Consider the following 18,382-nt stretch of genomic DNA (forward strand, 5'->3'; position numbering starts at 1 on the left):
GACTTAAGGCCCCCATACATCAGAGATTGATTGCAGCAATCGTGCAATTTGCAATCGATTGAAAAAGGGAAAGATTTTTATACACAATCGATTGCAAATTGCACGATTGCTGCAATCAATCTCTGATGTATGGGGGCTTTTAGTTGCATTTTTGGAAAAAAAAAGACATGCAACGATAGTAGATTTGCACAGGACCAGGCATGTCATGCTGTGTAGCGTATTGAGGATAGATGTAGGACAGTGTTGGCTAACCTTGACATTCCAGCTGTTATGGAACTACATAACCCAGCATGCACTGCTACAGTTTTGCTATTAGGACATGCTAAAACTGTGGCAGGGCATGCTGGGATATATAGTTCCACAACAGCTGGAGTGTCAAGGTTAGCCAACACTGATGTAGGAGGACACAACTGTATTAACACTGAAAACATTCAAGTTGAAATAAGCCTGATTGTACAGCAAACACTATATTAATAGAAATAAACAAAGAGCACTGGCTAATCTATCAGGGGGAAAAAAACCTGTACTAACATCTAAGTATATCAGGAAAGATAAATCTAAGGGGGCAATCCAACCTACTTGCAGATTTGAGTCATCGCTGCAACAGCTGCACTTTACGGCAGTCCAAACTTGCGCAAAAGTGCTCGCGGTTTAACTCTGTGGCAATGGCAACTCGCATCCTTCACGGCTAATTAGATTGACCCCTTACTGTTAAATACATCTGAAGTCAGACTGCCCAGAAGCAGCATTTACACAGTGCAGGAAAAAAATTATGATAATCCATAATACAAAGTAAAGAACTATAGGGCTAATGTGGAAAGCAATTGAGGTTAAAGGCCTCATTTAGGCCAAAGAGAGCAATAATATTTAAACAATGAATCCACCGAGCCTTAAGTTGGAGCAATTTATTAGCAAGTGGTATATTTAATTGTAAGGCTGTGCGATGGGCTTGTGTGTGACCCCCTACCTTCGCTAATGCCTACATGCTTGATGTATGGATTATGTCGCACAGTAATAGTGCCCCTTATTCACATAATGTCTCTCAGTAATAGTGTCCCTTATATACATAATGACTCTCAGTAATAGTGTCCCTTATATACATAATGACTCTCAGTAATAGTGTCCCTTATATACATAATGACTCTCAGTAATAGTGTCCCTTATATACATAATGACTCTCAGTAATAGTGTCCCTTATATACATAATGACTCTCAGTAATAGTGTACCTTATATACATAATGCCACACAATAGTAGACCCCCTTGCACACATAATGCTGCTCAGTAATATTAATCCTTATACACATAATGCCACTAAGTAATAGTATTCCTTATATATATAATGCAACACAATAGTAATGCCCCTTATACACATAAAGCCACTCAGTAATAGTGCCTCATACACATAACGCCACACAATAGTAGTTCCCCTTATACACATAATGCCACACAATAGTGCCCCTAATACACATAATGCCACACAATTGTAGTGCCCCTAATACACAGGGTTGGACTCAAATGCGCGCCCAGGTGCCCGCACAGTGGGTGCCGCTTCCCCCTCCGACGGGTCATGGACATCCCCGTCCACACCTCCCAACGGGACATAGACTACTCACCTGAACAGCCAGGGAGGGGGGACGAAGTAGTCCATGACCTGGCAGAGTGGGATGTGCCAAAGGGGCACCCCTGTCATGGCACCTGCACACGCCTATGGTTGGACTGGCCCACAGAGGAAATCCCCAGTGGGCCCGACCTCCTATTCTAATGTCAGGTTTGAGACAGTGCACTTGAATTATACATTGCTACTCTATTACAGGCTCAGTTACCTGGTACAGCAGGAACATGGATGAACAGATCATGCAATGTAGTATCCATGTTGTCTGCAGGCTATGGCCCTCATTCAGAGCCGTACGCTCTGAGCAGAGCGCACGCTCTGCATGAGGGCCGGGCTCCTTTTTCATGGAGCGTCCTCCTGGACGCTCGTATAGCTGTGGGTCACCACCCACAGGCTATACGAGCGTGCATTTTGATGGCCGCGATGGTCGTGACCATCGCGACCATCGAAATTGCGAGCCGGAGCCTGCGGTTGAGGTTTTCAACCGCAAGCTCCGGAGTGATTTTGGCTCTATCAGAGCCAAAATCACTCCCACTGACATCACTAGTGATGTCAGTGGGCCGGCTTCTGACGGGAGGCGTTCCCGTGGGAACGCCCCCGTCAGGGAGGCACGCCCCCGGCACGCCCACCAAAGGGGGCGTGCTGTCAATCAACATTGACAGCACGCCCCCTTTGATCGGACACAACGAGCGAAGGAAAGTCCTTCGCTCGTCGTGTCTGGCGCATGCGCACGACGGAGCTCCCTCCGTCGTGCGCATGCTCAGTGCAGACCATCGACCCACTTGCGAGCGTACAGCCGCTCGCGAGTGGGTCTGAATCAGGCCCTATGTCCTCTATTATAGGGATGGACATCGGAAATCAATGGTTAGCAACAATGTGCATCAACCCGGGATTTTTGTTGGTGTAAATGGATCCACCCGGGTCCAAGGACCCGGGGATCCAACTCGGGTAGTTTGCTGGGTTGGCCACGGGTCGTTCCTGTGAAACCCTGCAGTGTAAACGGCGCAATCCGGGTCACGATGGCCGACTTCAGTGGCACTTAGAGATGACATCTCCAAGCGTCCACTGCAACGCTGGAAGAGCCGGGTCATTGCAGACCCAGCTCCGGTGTGAATGGTGCCAACTCGGGAATATCCTGGGTCGGCGCCGCAGTCTGAAAGGGGTTAGTGCTGGGTCTGATACGGATTGGAACCCTGATCCAACCCCCGGGTCAGACCCGGAATTTGGTATAAATGAGGTATAATAGTGCACCTTGTACACATGCCACACAATAGTAGTGCCCCTTATACACAATGCCGCTAAGCAATATTGGGGGAGATGTATGAACTGGTGAAACAGTATCAGCGCACGTACCGCTTCACCCCCATGTATTGCTGTGGGGATGGGCAGTAAATGACAGGGGCACATTATCAGCGTGGTATCTATAAGATAACAGCGACAATCAGCTGGGCAATGTATGAATGGTCAGTTCGCATGACTGTTCCAACAGCTGCAGCTATCGATATCGACAGTTGCAGCTGGCGTTGCCCTATTCCCACAGCATGGACAGCACAGCAGAGTCAGTGATGCTTGCGAGATCCTGTGCATGCCCAGTGGAGTCGGCCGGGAGTGGGACACAGAGCATCAGCACGAGCCTGATGCGCTGTGGGCTCTAGAGAGAATCGCCGGACGGGGGTTTTCACTCCCCCGCTTTAGCGGATGAGATGTTCTTACGTTTCATTGTTCGTGCTTCCTGCTTAGCCTCGGTGAAGAGGCGAAGCAGGAACAGTTATAGCAGCATGATAAGTGCCACTATAATACATCTCCCCAAGTGCCCCTTATACACAATGCCACACAAAAGTAGTGCCCATTATTCAATTAAGCCACACAGTAATATTGCCACTTAGATACATTATGCCACTTGGTAGTGTCTACTCTATAGAAGAATACACCGCTGATGTCCACACTAGCCCGGGAAGGAGAACAGCAGGTGTATGAGCCGCAGGACAGTCACAGCTAGGGATTGCCATCGATGATTCAAAATCATTGATGGTTTATGGGCGATTTCAAATGTTTTTGACATCGCTGGGAAAGAACCAGAAGGTTTCCCACCATCGATGTAAAAGCATAACCAAAATTATTTTTTTCTCAAGTCCTGGGATACGGAGTATAGCCCCGCCCACGGCACCCGCGAAGCCCCGCCCCATGTTATGATTGGCCTAAGAGCCAGTCAGTAAAAAGACTGGGATGACCATCGGTTGGTGAAACCATCGATGGTCATCCAGTGAATAATTTGTAACCATCGATGGTTACTTACTATTTTACACCACCGATGGCCATCCCTAGTCTCAGCTCAGAGTTTTCGCGCCGGCAGTAACAGCAGGAGGAGAGGACCGCCTCAGAGAGGAGGAGCCGAGGGGGGAGCATGATGGGTGGGGCGGGCTGGACCGCCTCCTGCGCCTATGATACATATCAGGGACCTGGCAATGCAGAGTGGTGCCCGCCCCTCAGTCATCATGGCCGGACCGCTTCCTGTCTCTGTGACTAAAAGGCAATAGTTTGCCCACCCCTGACGCAACTTCCGCTATTGCCTCAGAAACTTGCGCCTTCCATGGTCACCTAGCAACGCCAGAATTTGGCCGGATCACACATCAGCCCGTGCTGGCAGAACTAGGGGAGAAGGGGCTCTGCCTGTGACCCGCAGGTGCGTTCTGTGAGGTGCAGAATGGCCGAGATTTAGGGAGCACGGAAAAGGCGATCACCGGGGAAGGAGCAATAAGCATTGGCAGCCTGACCGAGGGAGGGTGCGGTGCAGGGAATTATGAGACGGGTAGTGCAGTGCAGAGACCGCATAATACGGGACAGGGGTAATGCAGTGCAGGGTCAGACAGGGGTAATGCAGTGCAGGGTCAGACAGGGGTAATGCAGTGTAGGGACAGTACAACACGGGACAGGGGTAATGCAGTGCAGGGACAGTACAATACGGGACAGGGGTAATACAGTGCAGGGACAGTACAACACGGGACAGGGGTAATGCAGTGCAGGGACAGTACAACACGGGACAGGGGTAATGCAGTGCAGGGACAGTACAATACGGGACAGGGGTAATGCAGTGCTGGGTCAGACGGGTAATGCAGTGCAGGGACCGCATAATACGGGACGGGTAATGCAGTGCAGGGACCGCATAATACGGGACGGGTAATGCAGTGCAGGGACCGCATAATACGGGACAGGGGTAATGCAGTTCAGGGACCGCATAATACGGGACAGGGGTAATGCAGGGACAGTACAATACGGGACAGGGGTAATGCAGTGCAGGGACGGTACAATACGGGACAGGGGTAATGCAGTGCGGGGACAGTACAACACGGGACAGGGGTAATGCAGTGCAGGGACAGTACATTACGGGACAGTGGTAATACAGTGCAGGGACAGTACAACACGGGACAGGGGTAATGCAGTGCAGGGACAGTACAACACGGGACAGGGGTAATGCAGTGCAGGTACAGTACAACACGGGACAGGGGTAATGCAGTGCAGGGACAGTACAACACGGGACAGGGGTAATGCAGTGCAGGGACAGTACAACACGGGACAGGGGTAATGCAGTGCAGGGACAGTACAACACGGGACAGGGGTAATGCAGTGCAGGGACAGTACAATACGGGACAGGGGTAATGCAGTGCTGGGTCAGACGGGTAATGCAGTGCAGGGACCGCATAATACGGGACAGGGGTAATGCAGTGCAGGGTCAGACAGGGGTAATGCAGTGCAGGGTCAGACAGGGGTAATGCAGTGCAGGGACAGTACAACACGGGACAGGGGTAATGCAGTGCAGGGACAGTACAATACGGGACAGGGGTAATACAGTGCAGGGACAGTACAACACGGGACAGGGGTAATGCAGTGCAGGGACAGTACAACACGGGACAGGGGTAATGCAGTGCAGGGACAGTACAATACGGGACAGGGGTAATGCAGTGCTGGGTCAGACGGGTAATGCAGTGCAGGGACCGCATAATACGGGACGGGTAATGCAGTGCAGGGACCGCATAATACGGGACGGGTAATGCAGTGCAGGGACCGCATAATACGGGACAGGGGTAATGCAGTTCAGGGACCGCATAATACGGGACAGGGGTAATGCAGTGCAGGGACAGTACAATACGGGACAGGGGTAATGCAGTGCAGGGACGGTACAATACGGGACAGGGGTAATGCAGTGCGGGGACAGTACAACACGGGACAGGGGTAATGCAGTGCGGGGACAGTACAATACGGGACAGTGGTAATACAGTGCAGGGACAGTACAACACGGGACAGGGGTAATGCAGTGCAGGGACAGTACAACACGGGACAGGGGTAATGCAGTGCAGGGACAGTACAACACGGGACAGGGGTAATGCAGTGCAGGGACAGTACAATACGGGACAGGGGTAATGCAGTGCTGGGTCAGACGGGTAATGCAGTGCAGGGACCGCATAATACGGGACGGGTAATGCAGTGCAGGGACCGCATAATACGGGACGGGTAATGCAGTGCAGGGACCGCATAATACGGGACAGGGGTAATGCAGTTCAGGGACCGCATAATACGGGACAGGGGTAATGCAGTGCAGGGACAGTACAATACGGGACAGGGGTAATGCAGTGCAGGGACGGTACAATACGGGACAGGGGTAATGCAGTGCAGGGACGGTACAATACGGGACAGGGGTAATGCAGTGCGGGGACAGTACAACACGGGACAGGGGTAATGCAGTGCAGGGACAGTACAATACGGGACAGTGGTAATACAGTGCAGGGACAGTACAACACGGGACAGGGGTAATGCAGTGCAGGGACAGTACAACACGGGACAGGGGTAATGCAGTGCAGGTACAGTACAACACGGGACAGGGGTAATGCAGTGCAGGGACAGTACAACACGGGACGGGTAATGCAGAGCAGGGACAGTACAATACGAGACAGTGTTAATGCAGTGCAGGGACAGGTTGGGAGTGGGACAGTACAATATGGGACAGGGGTAATGCACTGCAGACAGGGACAGGTTTAGATCATTGGATGGGGTGATATGATCCATGGAGAATATAGGACAATACATTATGAGAAAGATGGTGCAATGGGATGGGTCATGGGTGTAACAGCTGGGAGAGGACAGAGCAGTGGATTATGAGACTTGCATAATAGAGTGCTGGGAGGGAATGGAGCAGTGGTTTATGGACTAGGGGCCTGATTCAGAGCCGCTCGCAATTAGCGCTCGCTCGTTCAGAAAAAGGGGGTGGCTATTCAAATGAACCGTTCGCTCCTTGCGGTCTGTTGACGCCTCCATGTCTGAACGAGCAAACAAAACATGCGCTCGTTTATTTGAAAAAACGCCCCCTGGACGCTCGCATCATATGTTATGTCCGCTATTTGATTAATCGATTACATCGAACAGCGTATGAACTGCTCGCTAGTCTTGTGGTTGGTTTTTCCTACCGCCATCTTGCGAGCAGTTTTGGCTAAAAGACACCCAACTGACGTGGTTGATGACGCTGCTGTTTTAATTATGCACACCCATAAAACGCCCGCTTTGACCTTTAAGCACGCCTGCGTTTGGATCTCCACTCCCCGTTTTCAAGCACCTTCCCCTGTTACCACCCACATACGCCTCATTCTGTCACTCAAAATAGCAGGCATTCGCTATCTAGCGAACAAACAATTTTCCGCCGCACAGACTGGTTCGCGCATGCATATTACAAACCGTACGCATGCGCAGTGGTGCAAACATCGCTCGGAGTGAACGAGCAGCCGCTAACGAGCGGCTCTGAATCATGCCCTAGGTGTAGTCGGGCGCTCATGGAAAATGGCGCAAAATATTGTTGTGATACAGGTTTAAAGGTGGGTGGAGCAAAGGATTGTGGGATAGCTGCAATGTAGGCTAGCAGAGGATGGGCTGGAGCAATGATTATGGGACAGGTGTAAGGGAGTGCTGGAGGAAAGCGGGGACAGTACAACACGGGACCGATGGGCTGGAGCAATGATTATGGGACAGGTGTAAGGGAGTGCTGGAGGAAAGCGAAGCAATGGATTGTGGGACAGCTGTAATGTAGGCTAGCAGATGATGGAGCAATTATTATGGGACAGGTGTAAGGGAGTGCTGGGGGAGGGCGGAGCAATGGATTGTGGGACAGCTGTAATGTAGGCTAGCAGATGATGGAGCAATTATGGGACAGGGAGTGCTGGAGGAAAGTGGAGAAATGGATTGTGGGACAGCTGTAATGTAGGCTAGCAGATGATGGAGCAATGATTATGGGACAGGTGTAAGGGAGTGCTGGAGGAAAGCGGAGCAATGGATTGTGGGACAGCTGTAATGTAGGCTAGCAGATGATGGAGCAATGATTATGGGACAGGTGTAAGGGAGTGCTGGAGGAAAGCGGAGCAATGGATTGTGGGACAGCTGTAATGTAGGCTAGCAGATGATGGAGCAATTATTATGGGACGGAGTGCTGGAGGAAAGTGGAGCGATGGATTGTGAGACAGCTGTAATGTAGGTTAGCAGAGGATGGAGCAATGATTATGGGACAGGGAGTGCTGGGGGAGGGCGGAGCAATGGATTGTGGGATAGCTGCAATGTAGGCTAGCAGAGGATGGAGCAATGATTATGGGACAGGTGTAAAACAGAGTACACACTAGACATATCGTCCACATCGGGCAGGGTGTACCCGCTATGTTGCTGACTATTCGCGTTCCAGCGCTGTGTGGCGATATCGTCAGCGGGGAACAGTTGTATAGGAGGGCTGGGGAGAAGAGAGAATTGAATATGGAACAGGTAACTGATCAGTGTTTTATGGGGTAGGGCTAATAGTGTGCAGGAAGAAGATAGAGACATTGGCCCTCATTCAGAGCCGTTCGCTATTTGCGGTCGTTCGTTCAAAAACAAGGGGTGGCTATTCAAATGATCCGTTCGCACATTGCAGTCTGTTCACACCTCTAAGTCTGAACGAGCGTGCAAAACATACGCTCGTTTATTTGATAAAAACGCCCCCTGGCCGCTCGCACCATACGTCATGTCCGCTATTTATTAGATTAATCGAGTACATCGTACAGCGTATGAACTGCTCGCTATTCTTGTGGTTGGTTTTTTCAACCGCTATTTTGCGAGCAGTTCTGAGTTTAAAAAAACCAAGTGACCTGGTCAATGACGCTGCTGGATTAATTATGCACACCCTTAAAACGCCCGTTTTGACCTTTAAGCACGCCTGCGTTAGAATTCCACTCCCCCGTTTTCAAGCACCTTCCCCTGTTACCACCCACATATGCCTCATTCTGTCACTCAAAAAAGCAGGCACTCGCTATATAGCGTACAAACGATTTTCGGCCGCACTGACTGGTTCGCGCACGAGTACTAAAAACCGTACGCATGCGCAGATGTGCGAACATCGCTCGGAACGAGCGTACTGCCGCTAACGAGCGGCTCTGAATCAGGGCCATTGTATGTAGAATATATAATAATGAGCATTGCAGGCAGAGCGATCTGCTAATGGAGTGAGGCTGAGATGGACAATGCATTAAGATACATAATATAGAAGTGCAAGAGGAGGATTAATGGGTCATGGTTATCGGAGTGCAGGGAAATGATAGGGGTGTGGTATGTGGAATAGAGTATACCAAGGGATGATTGAAAAGTAATGAGATTTAATTTTTATTTATTCAGAATCAGATGACTCCGCAGGATCTGAACATTTTTCTTTTTCAAAGTAGCGTCCTTCACATTCAATAAATTTTTTGCAGCGTTTCAACAACTATTCAAAGACAGGCAGTAGACTGTTTTGTGACCTCACGTTTAGGGCCGTATTCATCTTGGAGCGAAAAGTCAGTTTTTGTGGAAAAGTATCGCCGATGACGTCATTTTCGCCGATTTCATTTATCCCGGCATTCAATTTTAGCGTCTCTTCACCGGTGTGAAAACGCAATGCAATGTAATAGGCAAAAAAGTTTCACCTATGAATAACCGGCGGAAAAAAGTGCAGAATAGGGGTTTTGGTGTGCAATGTTTCGGGGACCACCCTGCACCCTTTGGATACCCCCCTCCCCAACGCTAACTGCGTAAAATAACGCAAACAACCCCCACAAAGGACACCCCAAAAAAGCACTTAGAAAAAGTGTTCGAAAAAAATCAAAGGGGGGGGTACAAATAAAAAATCTAGCGAAATCGCTTTTGTGGGGGGTCTGGAAGTATGGGGGAGGTGCGTTTTTGGCGCTATTTAATGCTTAACTTTAGACATTGTAAAATATGTTTGCACCCATTTTCGTGTACCCCAAATTTGAAGGGAATACTTTTTTTTTCCCCCAAAAAAAGTAGCAAAATGCTATTCTTCACCACTTACTGGAAGACGCAAAATAGCGTCTACTGAGACCATTTAAAAACCCCAAATACCTTTAGCAGGGCTATTCGAGGGTACCCATAGTGAACCCCCATGTCAGAGCATCTTTAGGGGGGTGTCAGCCTGGTTTCCCCAAAACGGACAGAACTTTTCACCGGGTTCCGTTTTCACCGATTTCAAATTGAAAACGCGGGGACGCGCGCGATACTTTTTCGCACCTCAAACCAGCGATGACGGCGAAAAGTCCGGCCTCGGACTTTTCGTTCCAAATTGAATATGCCCCTTAGTGTTGCAGCTGAGGCATTTTTTCACTTCATCATCTGTTGAGAGCTTCTTTCCCTGCAGTTGTTTTTTCTGGGTTGAGAATGCCCATAATCACAGGGCGTAATCCGGGCTATATGGAGGATGTTCCTGTGCTGTCCCTTTATTTCAGTCAGTGTTGCCAATGCAACAACAGCAACATGTGGTCTTGGAGCAAAACCCTCTATTCAGTAAATGTGGTCTTTTCTTCCTCATGGCTCCACGCAAATGGGTTTCAGGACGTTTGCATAGTAGTAGTCCACAGTTCGTCACATATCACAATCGATGTCAGAAAAACAGGTATCCTCTACACGACTCTGTTCTTGCACGATTCAACTCGTCGTCGCATCTGCTGTTCTGTGAGATTTCTGGGTACGACCTGGCACACACGCGATGCATTTTCAGTTCCTTTGTCCCAATATGCTGAACCCGTTCGAATGAGATGCCAAGTGAAGCCGAAAGTTCCCGTGAAGTTACCCTTCTGTCATTTTGCAACATCTCCGCAGCTTTGCTAATATTGACATCTGTAACCGCTGTGGATGGTCTCCAGAACGTGCTTCGTCAGTCACTCGCGTTTACCCTCTTTAAAATGCTTCCACCACCCAAATACTGCAGCACGACTATTTGTTTCTCCACTGTTTGCTTGCTGTAACATTTCATGAGTTTAATTTCTGCTTTTTCCAAGTTTAACACAAAATTCAATCGCACATCTCTGACGTAATCTCACAGACACGTCTTACTCATCCGTACAGAGGGCCTGATTCAGAGCCGGACGCTATTTACGCTCGCTCGTTCAGAAAAAGGGGCTGGCTATTTAAATTGAGCGCTCACTCTTTGCGGTCTGTTGACGCCTCTGAGCGAGCGTCCGAAACATGCGCTCGCTATTTTGTAAAGATGCCCCTTGGCCGTTCGCATCATATGTCATCTCCGCTATTTATTTGATTAATTGAGTACATCGAAAGGCGTATGAACTGCTCGCTATTCTTGTGGTAGCATTTTCCTACCGCAATCATGCGAGCAGTTCAGGCTAAAAGACAACTAAGTGACGTGGTCGATGACGCTGCTTTGTTAATTATGCATACCCTTAAAACGCCCGTTTTGACCGTTTGGCACGCCTGCGTTCGGATCTCCACTCCCCGTTTTCAAGCACCTTCCCCTGTTACCACCCACAAATGCCTCATCCTGTCAATCAAATTAGCAGCCCCTCGCTATTTTGCGAGCACAAGATTTCACTGACTGGTTGGTGCATGCGCATTACGACCCATACGCATGCACAGAAGGGCCTCCTGGCCGCTCGCACAGCTGCGGGTGACCTCCCACAGCTATAGCGAGTGGCCAGGAAGATGGTCGCGATGGTCAAGACCATCGTAACCATCGGGCTTGCGACGAGACCCTTGTGGTAGAGTCACACTGCCGCAAGCCCCAGAGAGATTTCGGCTCTAACAGAGCCGAAATCTCTCCCACTGACATCACTCGTGATGTCAGTGGGGTCGCCCCCAAATGGCAGGCGTTCACATGGGAACGCCTCCGTTTGGGCAGCCACTCCCCTGGCCCGCCCACCAAAGAGGGCGAGCTGTCACTCAACATCAACAGCTCGCCCCCTTTGTTTTGCGAGACCCGGAGCGATGGAGTGCCCGTCGCTATCTGGGTCTCGCGCATGCACACGACGGAGCCGGCTCCATCGTACGCATGTGCACTGGCCCACCATCGACCTGGTTGCGAGCTCACAGCGCTTGCGACCGGGTCTGAATCAAGCCCAGAGATCTTCCACTCGCTGTGACCTAACAAAGAAGACTATGGCAGTCTATCCGCATATTCAGACACATCGATGTATGAGCTTCACAGTAACCAGCATAGCATTGCCACATCTACCGATGGGACAGAAAAACAGAGACAGTCTCATTACTTTTCAATCATCCCTTGTATAAATGAGGATCACTGGCAGTCTATGACCGTGGTAGGAATGGTGATGTGTCATAGGCATGCAGATGTGTCATATAAGTTTTGTTGGTTTTGCATCATTCTCTGAATGACCACTATAAAATTGTTTGATAAACAGTTACTGATCGGGAGTAGTCCGCTGACTGTACATGTTATTCTTTTCATAGAGATGTCGGAGGTCCACATAATTGGACAGATCATTGGAGCCAGTGGATTTCCCCAGCACAGCCTGTTTTGCAAGTGGGGCGTACACACAGGTATGTCCATTCCTTATAATAATCTGGATGCAGGTAATTCCATATTAATATGCCCTTCAGTAAAAACAATGAATACTTACATGTTGCTGTCCCTCATTGTTTTGAATTCCTTTATAAATGTATTTGTCTAATGCCTCCCAATCAGTAACTTATTCAATTAGTCTTTATTGTTTACATAGAAAAGCCCTCACCCAAAGGGTTTACTATAGCTTATGGCCCACAATCTGGATATGATTACCTATACTCCTTCTCCATAACCTCCTATTATTCCTACATATTATATACACCCCTCTCTATAGCTCCTATAATTCCACATATCCACTTCCCTATCTGTTATTATTCTTTATAATCCATCCCTATGTAAAATACTATTACTCCATACATCCCTTTCTTACCGTGCACTGTAACTCCACATAACGCTTTCTTAGAACACATGCTTACTCCCTTCTCTATAATTCCTATTATTATTTCCTTTAATGCTTATACTCCATTTAACTCCACCTATTACTCTATATCCCTTCTCCTTACAGTTCCTTTCATTACTCCTTGCTCCATACCTTTCCTTCCACTACTCTATAACCCTTCCCATTTGTCACAAACCTTGTCAGATCCCATCCCGGTCCCATCCCGATGCATACCAGTACTCCTACTACTATAAACCCTTCCCATTGTTTCATACTAGTCCTCCCACTACTCTCTCTAACCCTTCCCATTGTTTCATACTAGTCCTCCCACTACTCTCTCTAACCCTTCCCATTGTTTCATACCAGTCCTCCCACTACTCTATACCTTTCCCATAGTTTCATACTAGTTCTCCCACTACTCTATACCTTTCCCATAGTTTCATACTAGTTCTCCCACTACTCTATACCTTTCCCATAGTTTCATACTAGTTCTCCCACTACTCTATACCTTTCCCATTGTTTCATACTAGTTCTCCCACTACTCTATACCTTTCCCATTGTTTCATACTAGTCCTCCCACTACTCTCTCTAACCCTTCCCATTGTTTCTTACCAGTCCTCCCACTACTCTATACCTTTCCCATAGTTTCATACTAGTTCTCCCACTACTCTATACCTTTCCCATTGTTTCATACTAGTCCTCCCACTACTCTCTCTAACCCTTCCCATTGTTTCATACCAGTCCTCCCACTACTCTATACCTTTCCCATAGTTTCATACTAGTTCTCCCACTACTCTATACCTTTCCCATTGTTTCATACTAGTCCTCCCACTATTCTATACCCTTCCCATTGTTTCATACCAGTCTTCCCACTACTCTATAACCTTCCCATTGCTCCATATTCACTACCCCATGTGTCTTCTCCCTAGAACTTCTTCCATTGTTCAGTATGATCCGTCTCTGTAATCCTTCTTACTAGCAGATTATTACTTTTCCCTATAACCCTTCAATATAATACATAACGTGATTTTAAAATGTAATTATTATTCTGTATAACACCTACTAATATACTGTATAAACTCCCTGTAACGCCTCTTGTTACTCTTACTCCATGTAACCCCTCCCTTGAAATTCTATAAGTCTATGTAATCCTTTTTTTATAATGATTTGCTCTATTTTATTCAGGGGGTGCCTGGAAGTTACTTTCTGGGGTGGTGGAAGGTCAGACACAGGTAGACGATCCCCAGAATGAGGACATGGCATTCTGGTCGCACCCCATTGACATACATTTTGCTACAAAAGGATTACAAGGTGAGACTCTATGTATTGCTGCAGGGGAGTCAGAATTGTGACAGTCCTTCCGTGGAATTGAGAACTATCGAAGTGAAGCTGTATTAGCAAGACTGAAAATGACAATCACTAATGCAGAGGCACATGTTATCGGGTTATATTTATCATCTGATGGAGAGTCCATTTCTAGGGCCAAAGCGTGTGGAAAATTTGGTAAGCGTCACATATGTAATGAGTACAGCATACCCGGACTGCATTACACATTAAACTATGTTTAAAAAAAAAAAAAGTGGTAAAATACAACAGTCTAAAAAATACTCTACATCCACAGATGAGGCTGCAGAAAATATGTCTAGTGCCTTTCTGCTGCTATTTCACCCTGCTGGACGGACATATTCCATGTTCCATAGCTTCCTTCTGTCTGTGACACCCTGCAGTGGGAGGCACAGACCTGCATGTCTTATAGCTTCCTTCTGTCTGTGACACCCTGCAGTGGGAGGCACAGACCTGCATGTCTTATAGCTTCCTTCTGTCTGTGACACCATGCAGTGGGAGGCACAGACCTGCATGTCTTATAGCTCTCTTCTGTATGTGTCACCCTGCAGTGGGAGGCACAGACCTGCATGTCTTATAGCTTCCTTCTGTCTGTGACACCATGCAGTGGGAGGCACAGACCTGCATGTCTTATAGCTCTCTTCTGTATGTGTCACCCTGCAGTGGGAGGCACAGACCTACATGTCTTATAGCTTCCTTCTGTCTGTGACACCCTGCAGTGGGAGGGACAGACCTGCATGTCTTATAGCTTCCTTCTGTCTGTGACACCCTGCAGTGGGAGGCACAGACCTGCATGTCTTATAGCCTCCTTCTGTCTGTGACACCATGCAGTGGGAGGCACAGACCTGCATGTCTTATAGCTCTCTTCTGTATGTGTCACCCTGCAGTGGGAGGCACAGACCTACATGTCTTATAGCTCTCTTCTGTATGTGTCACCCTGCAGTGGGAGGCACAGACCTGCATGTCTTATAGCTTCCTTCTGTCTGTGACACCATGCAGTGGGAGGCACAGACCTGCATGTCTTATAGCTCTCTTCTGTATGTGTCACCCTGCAGTGGGAGGCACAGACCTACATGTCTTATAGCTTCCTTCTGTCTGTGACACCCTGCAGTGGGAGGGACAGACCTGCATGTCTTATAGCTTCCTTCTGTCTGTGACACCCTGCAGTGGGAGGCACAGACCTGCATGTCTTATAGCCTCCTTCTGTCTGTGACACCATGCAGTGGGAGGCACAGACCTGCATGTCTTATAGCTCTCTTCTGTATGTGTCACCCTGCAGTGGGAGGCACAGACCTACATGTCTTATAGCTTCCTTCTGTCTGTGACACCCTGCAGTGGGAGGGACAGACCTGCATGTCTTATAGCTTCCTTCTGTCTGTGACACCCTGCAGTGAGAGGCACTGACTGCATGTCTTATAGCTCTCTTCTGTCTGTGACACCCTGCAGTGGGAGGGACAGACCTGCATGTCTTATAGCTTCCTTCTGTCTGTGACACCCTGCAGTGAGAGGCACTGACTGCATGTCTTATAGCTCTCTTCTGTCTGTGACACCCTGCAGTGGGAGGGACAGACCTGCATGTCTTATAGCTTCCTTCTGTCTGTGACACCCTGCAGTGAGAGGCACTGACTGCATGTCTTATAGCTCTCTTCTGTCTGTGACACCCTGCAGTGGGAGGCACAGACCTACATGTCTTATAGCTCTCTTCTGTCTGTGTCACACTGCAGTGGGAGTGACAGACTCAGTGATTTGATTACTACTTATCTTGTCTATATACAAGTGCTAGATTCAACCACTTTTCAAACTAAATTCTATCCATTCCCTCTTCCCAGGTTGGCCTAAGCTTCACCTCCAGGTCTGGCACCAGGACTCCTTTGGCCGGAATGAGCTGTATGGTTATAGCTTCCTACACATCCCCTCTTCTCCGGGTACTCATTCTTTGCTGAGCCCCACATGGCGACCCATAGGGACCTGGCAGGAGCAGATATCCCAAATGTTTGTTGGGGGCGGCCCACAGCTGAAATCGCCAAGCCTCATATATGGGGGTGCTGACCGGTACCGCCTGCAGACCACAAGCATGGGACAGGTACACCTGGAACTCACAATCATCCTTCGGAACTTTGAGCGTTATGGGGTAGAATGTTAGTGACAGGTGATCCTGACATCACCAAAGTAGTGCCCTAGGGGCTGTGAGGCGTCCATCAGCAGAGAGCATCTCCTGGGCGAAGATCTGACCTATTATCATTGTATTACCGTCTATACCTTTTACCTGTGATTTCTTCCATTCACAGCAAGTATGTCGCCCTTTTTCCCCAGTGTGACCGGCACTTTTTATCTACAGACTGTTTATGCGAATTTTATACACTCACCCGGACTTGCACAGAGGGTCTTTTCTCCTTGTTTTTATATTTAAATGTTTTTAATTTAATTCCTTTTACACCAAACAGTTTTATAATAAATTGTATTTTAAGAAAACCCTAGACCCTGATGTCTCATCCTTTATGCTAACCCCTACCTACATCCTCCATTTCTCCAGAGAACTAGTGTATTGCAATGTCCTTCACTCCCCATGGTCACCCTCTGTACAAAAAACAATACTGATGTCTCCACCTCAACAGCATCTCACAAATGAATCCTACAACAGTCCTTAATATATTCTGTAAAATGAAAGTGCACCCAATAATCGAGACACTGTGGGGTCAGATATTTTTTTGGTGGGACCGATGTACGGAAAAATGCAGCCAATCGCCAGGGATTAGTAACAAAACATGTATATAAAGTGCTCATATATGAAAAAAAATATATATATATATATATATATATATATATATATATATATATATATATTCCCACAGTAGCACTGGATGGCACTCTCAGTCCATGTATGGAAAATAAATCTCCAGGACACTGAGATAAGATCAACATTTCAGGGAATATCCGTTGGCACATTGCTCTGAATTGAATTGCCCCAGGACTATTTTAGATGTGGCAGCAAACTAGAGGTAATCTGCTTTGATTACCACCTATATGAAAGTCCTAAGGGTATTTGGAATGTGACATTTATACTCTAACAAGGTGGTGATGGTTGATTCTTTTTTAAACATTAATTGCAGGTATAAATTATATGTGACAACATGCAGCCCTCCTACTTGTTTTTGCCTTTTAAATAACTGCAACTTTAAAATTACAGGGCTATTTGCCTGAAACGCACCTGAGCTGGCATCTTGCAGGCTATTACGTAGGCCCCCAATGAGTCCTTAATGAACATCAAAATGTTAGTGCATTACACAGTTCTATATCAATCTGATCTCAGCAGCAGCACTTTCATAGGCGAGCAATAGTTATAATGCAAGTACAGGTTGAGTCTCCCATATCCAAAATGCTTGGGACCAGGGGTATTTTGGATAACGGAATATTCCGTATTTTGGAATAATTGCATATCATAATGAAATATCTTGGGAATGGGACCCCAATATACACACAGAATGCATATATGTGTTATATGCACCTTATACACACAGCCTACAGCTCATTTTATACAATATTTTCAATAATTGTGTGGCTCAAGCAAAGTTTGTGTACATACATGAAATAAATTTATGTTTCATTTACACCCTATACACACAGCCTGAAGGTAATTTTATACCATATTTTTAATAATTTGTGCCTTAGACAAAGTTTGTGTACATTGAACCATCAAAAATCAAAGGTTTTATTATCTCAGTCATGCCAAAATTATTTCGTGATTCGGAATATACCGTATTTCGGAATATTTGGATATGGGAGACTCAACCTGTATTTGTAAATAAAAGATCAGCATTTTGGTCCACTCACAAATGTTGTAACGTTAATACTAAAGCGTATTCTTTACAGAAAAAACTTTTGCTATCGGCGCTAACAATAATACACTACAAACTAGGCGTAGTTGAGTGTGGCTCACAAGCCAACCCCTGTATAGGTGTGTCGCTCTGTATCTGGGAGGTGAGTACATATAACTGCAATGTACTAGTGTAGGGACCTGCAGAAAAAAGGGGTCCCTTGCCGCTGGGCTGCAGGTTTAAATGCTTTGATCAAATCATGGCCCAGTCCCCTTGGTATTATTTGCTGCACACACACAGATTTGCAGTATATTATTCTTAGCGCCGATAGCAAAAGTTTTTCTGCTTTGTATACATTTA

At 47.4% G+C, this 18,382-nt stretch overlaps 1 protein-coding gene across 1 annotated transcript; it reads left to right on the forward strand.

Annotated features, from left to right (window-relative positions):
- Positions 1–4,119: 4,119 nt before the first annotated feature.
- On the forward strand, positions 4,120–16,679 carry B9D2 (B9 domain containing 2). The gene is made up of 4 exons (XM_088477183.1): positions 4,120–4,297; positions 12,370–12,459; positions 14,049–14,174; positions 16,037–16,679. The coding sequence occupies exons 2-4, from the start codon at positions 12,372–12,374 to the stop codon at positions 16,348–16,350; spliced, it is 528 nt and encodes a 175-aa protein (XP_088333309.1). The 5' UTR covers positions 4,120–4,297; positions 12,370–12,371; the 3' UTR covers positions 16,351–16,679.
- Positions 16,680–18,382: the final 1,703 nt, after the last annotated feature.

This window comes from Taudactylus pleione, unplaced genomic scaffold (genome assembly GCF_031769625.1).
Source record: "Taudactylus pleione unplaced genomic scaffold, aTauple2 ptg000199l, whole genome shotgun sequence".
NCBI classification, from domain to species: domain Eukaryota; kingdom Metazoa; phylum Chordata; class Amphibia; order Anura; family Myobatrachidae; genus Taudactylus; species Taudactylus pleione.

What these genes read in the sequence shown, in the direction of transcription:
- B9D2 (XM_088477183.1), top strand. Translation starts at nt 12,372, where the DNA reads ATGTCGGAGGTCCACATAATTGGACAGATCATTGGAGCCAGTGGATTT. An exon ending in CAAGTGGGGCGTACACACAG is followed by an intron (nt 12,460 to 14,048) that starts GTATGTCCATTC and finishes TATTTTATTCAG; the next exon opens with GGGGTGCCTGGAAGTTACTT. An exon ending in TGCTACAAAAGGATTACAAG is followed by an intron (nt 14,175 to 16,036) that starts GTGAGACTCTAT and finishes CCCTCTTCCCAG; the next exon opens with GTTGGCCTAAGCTTCACCTC.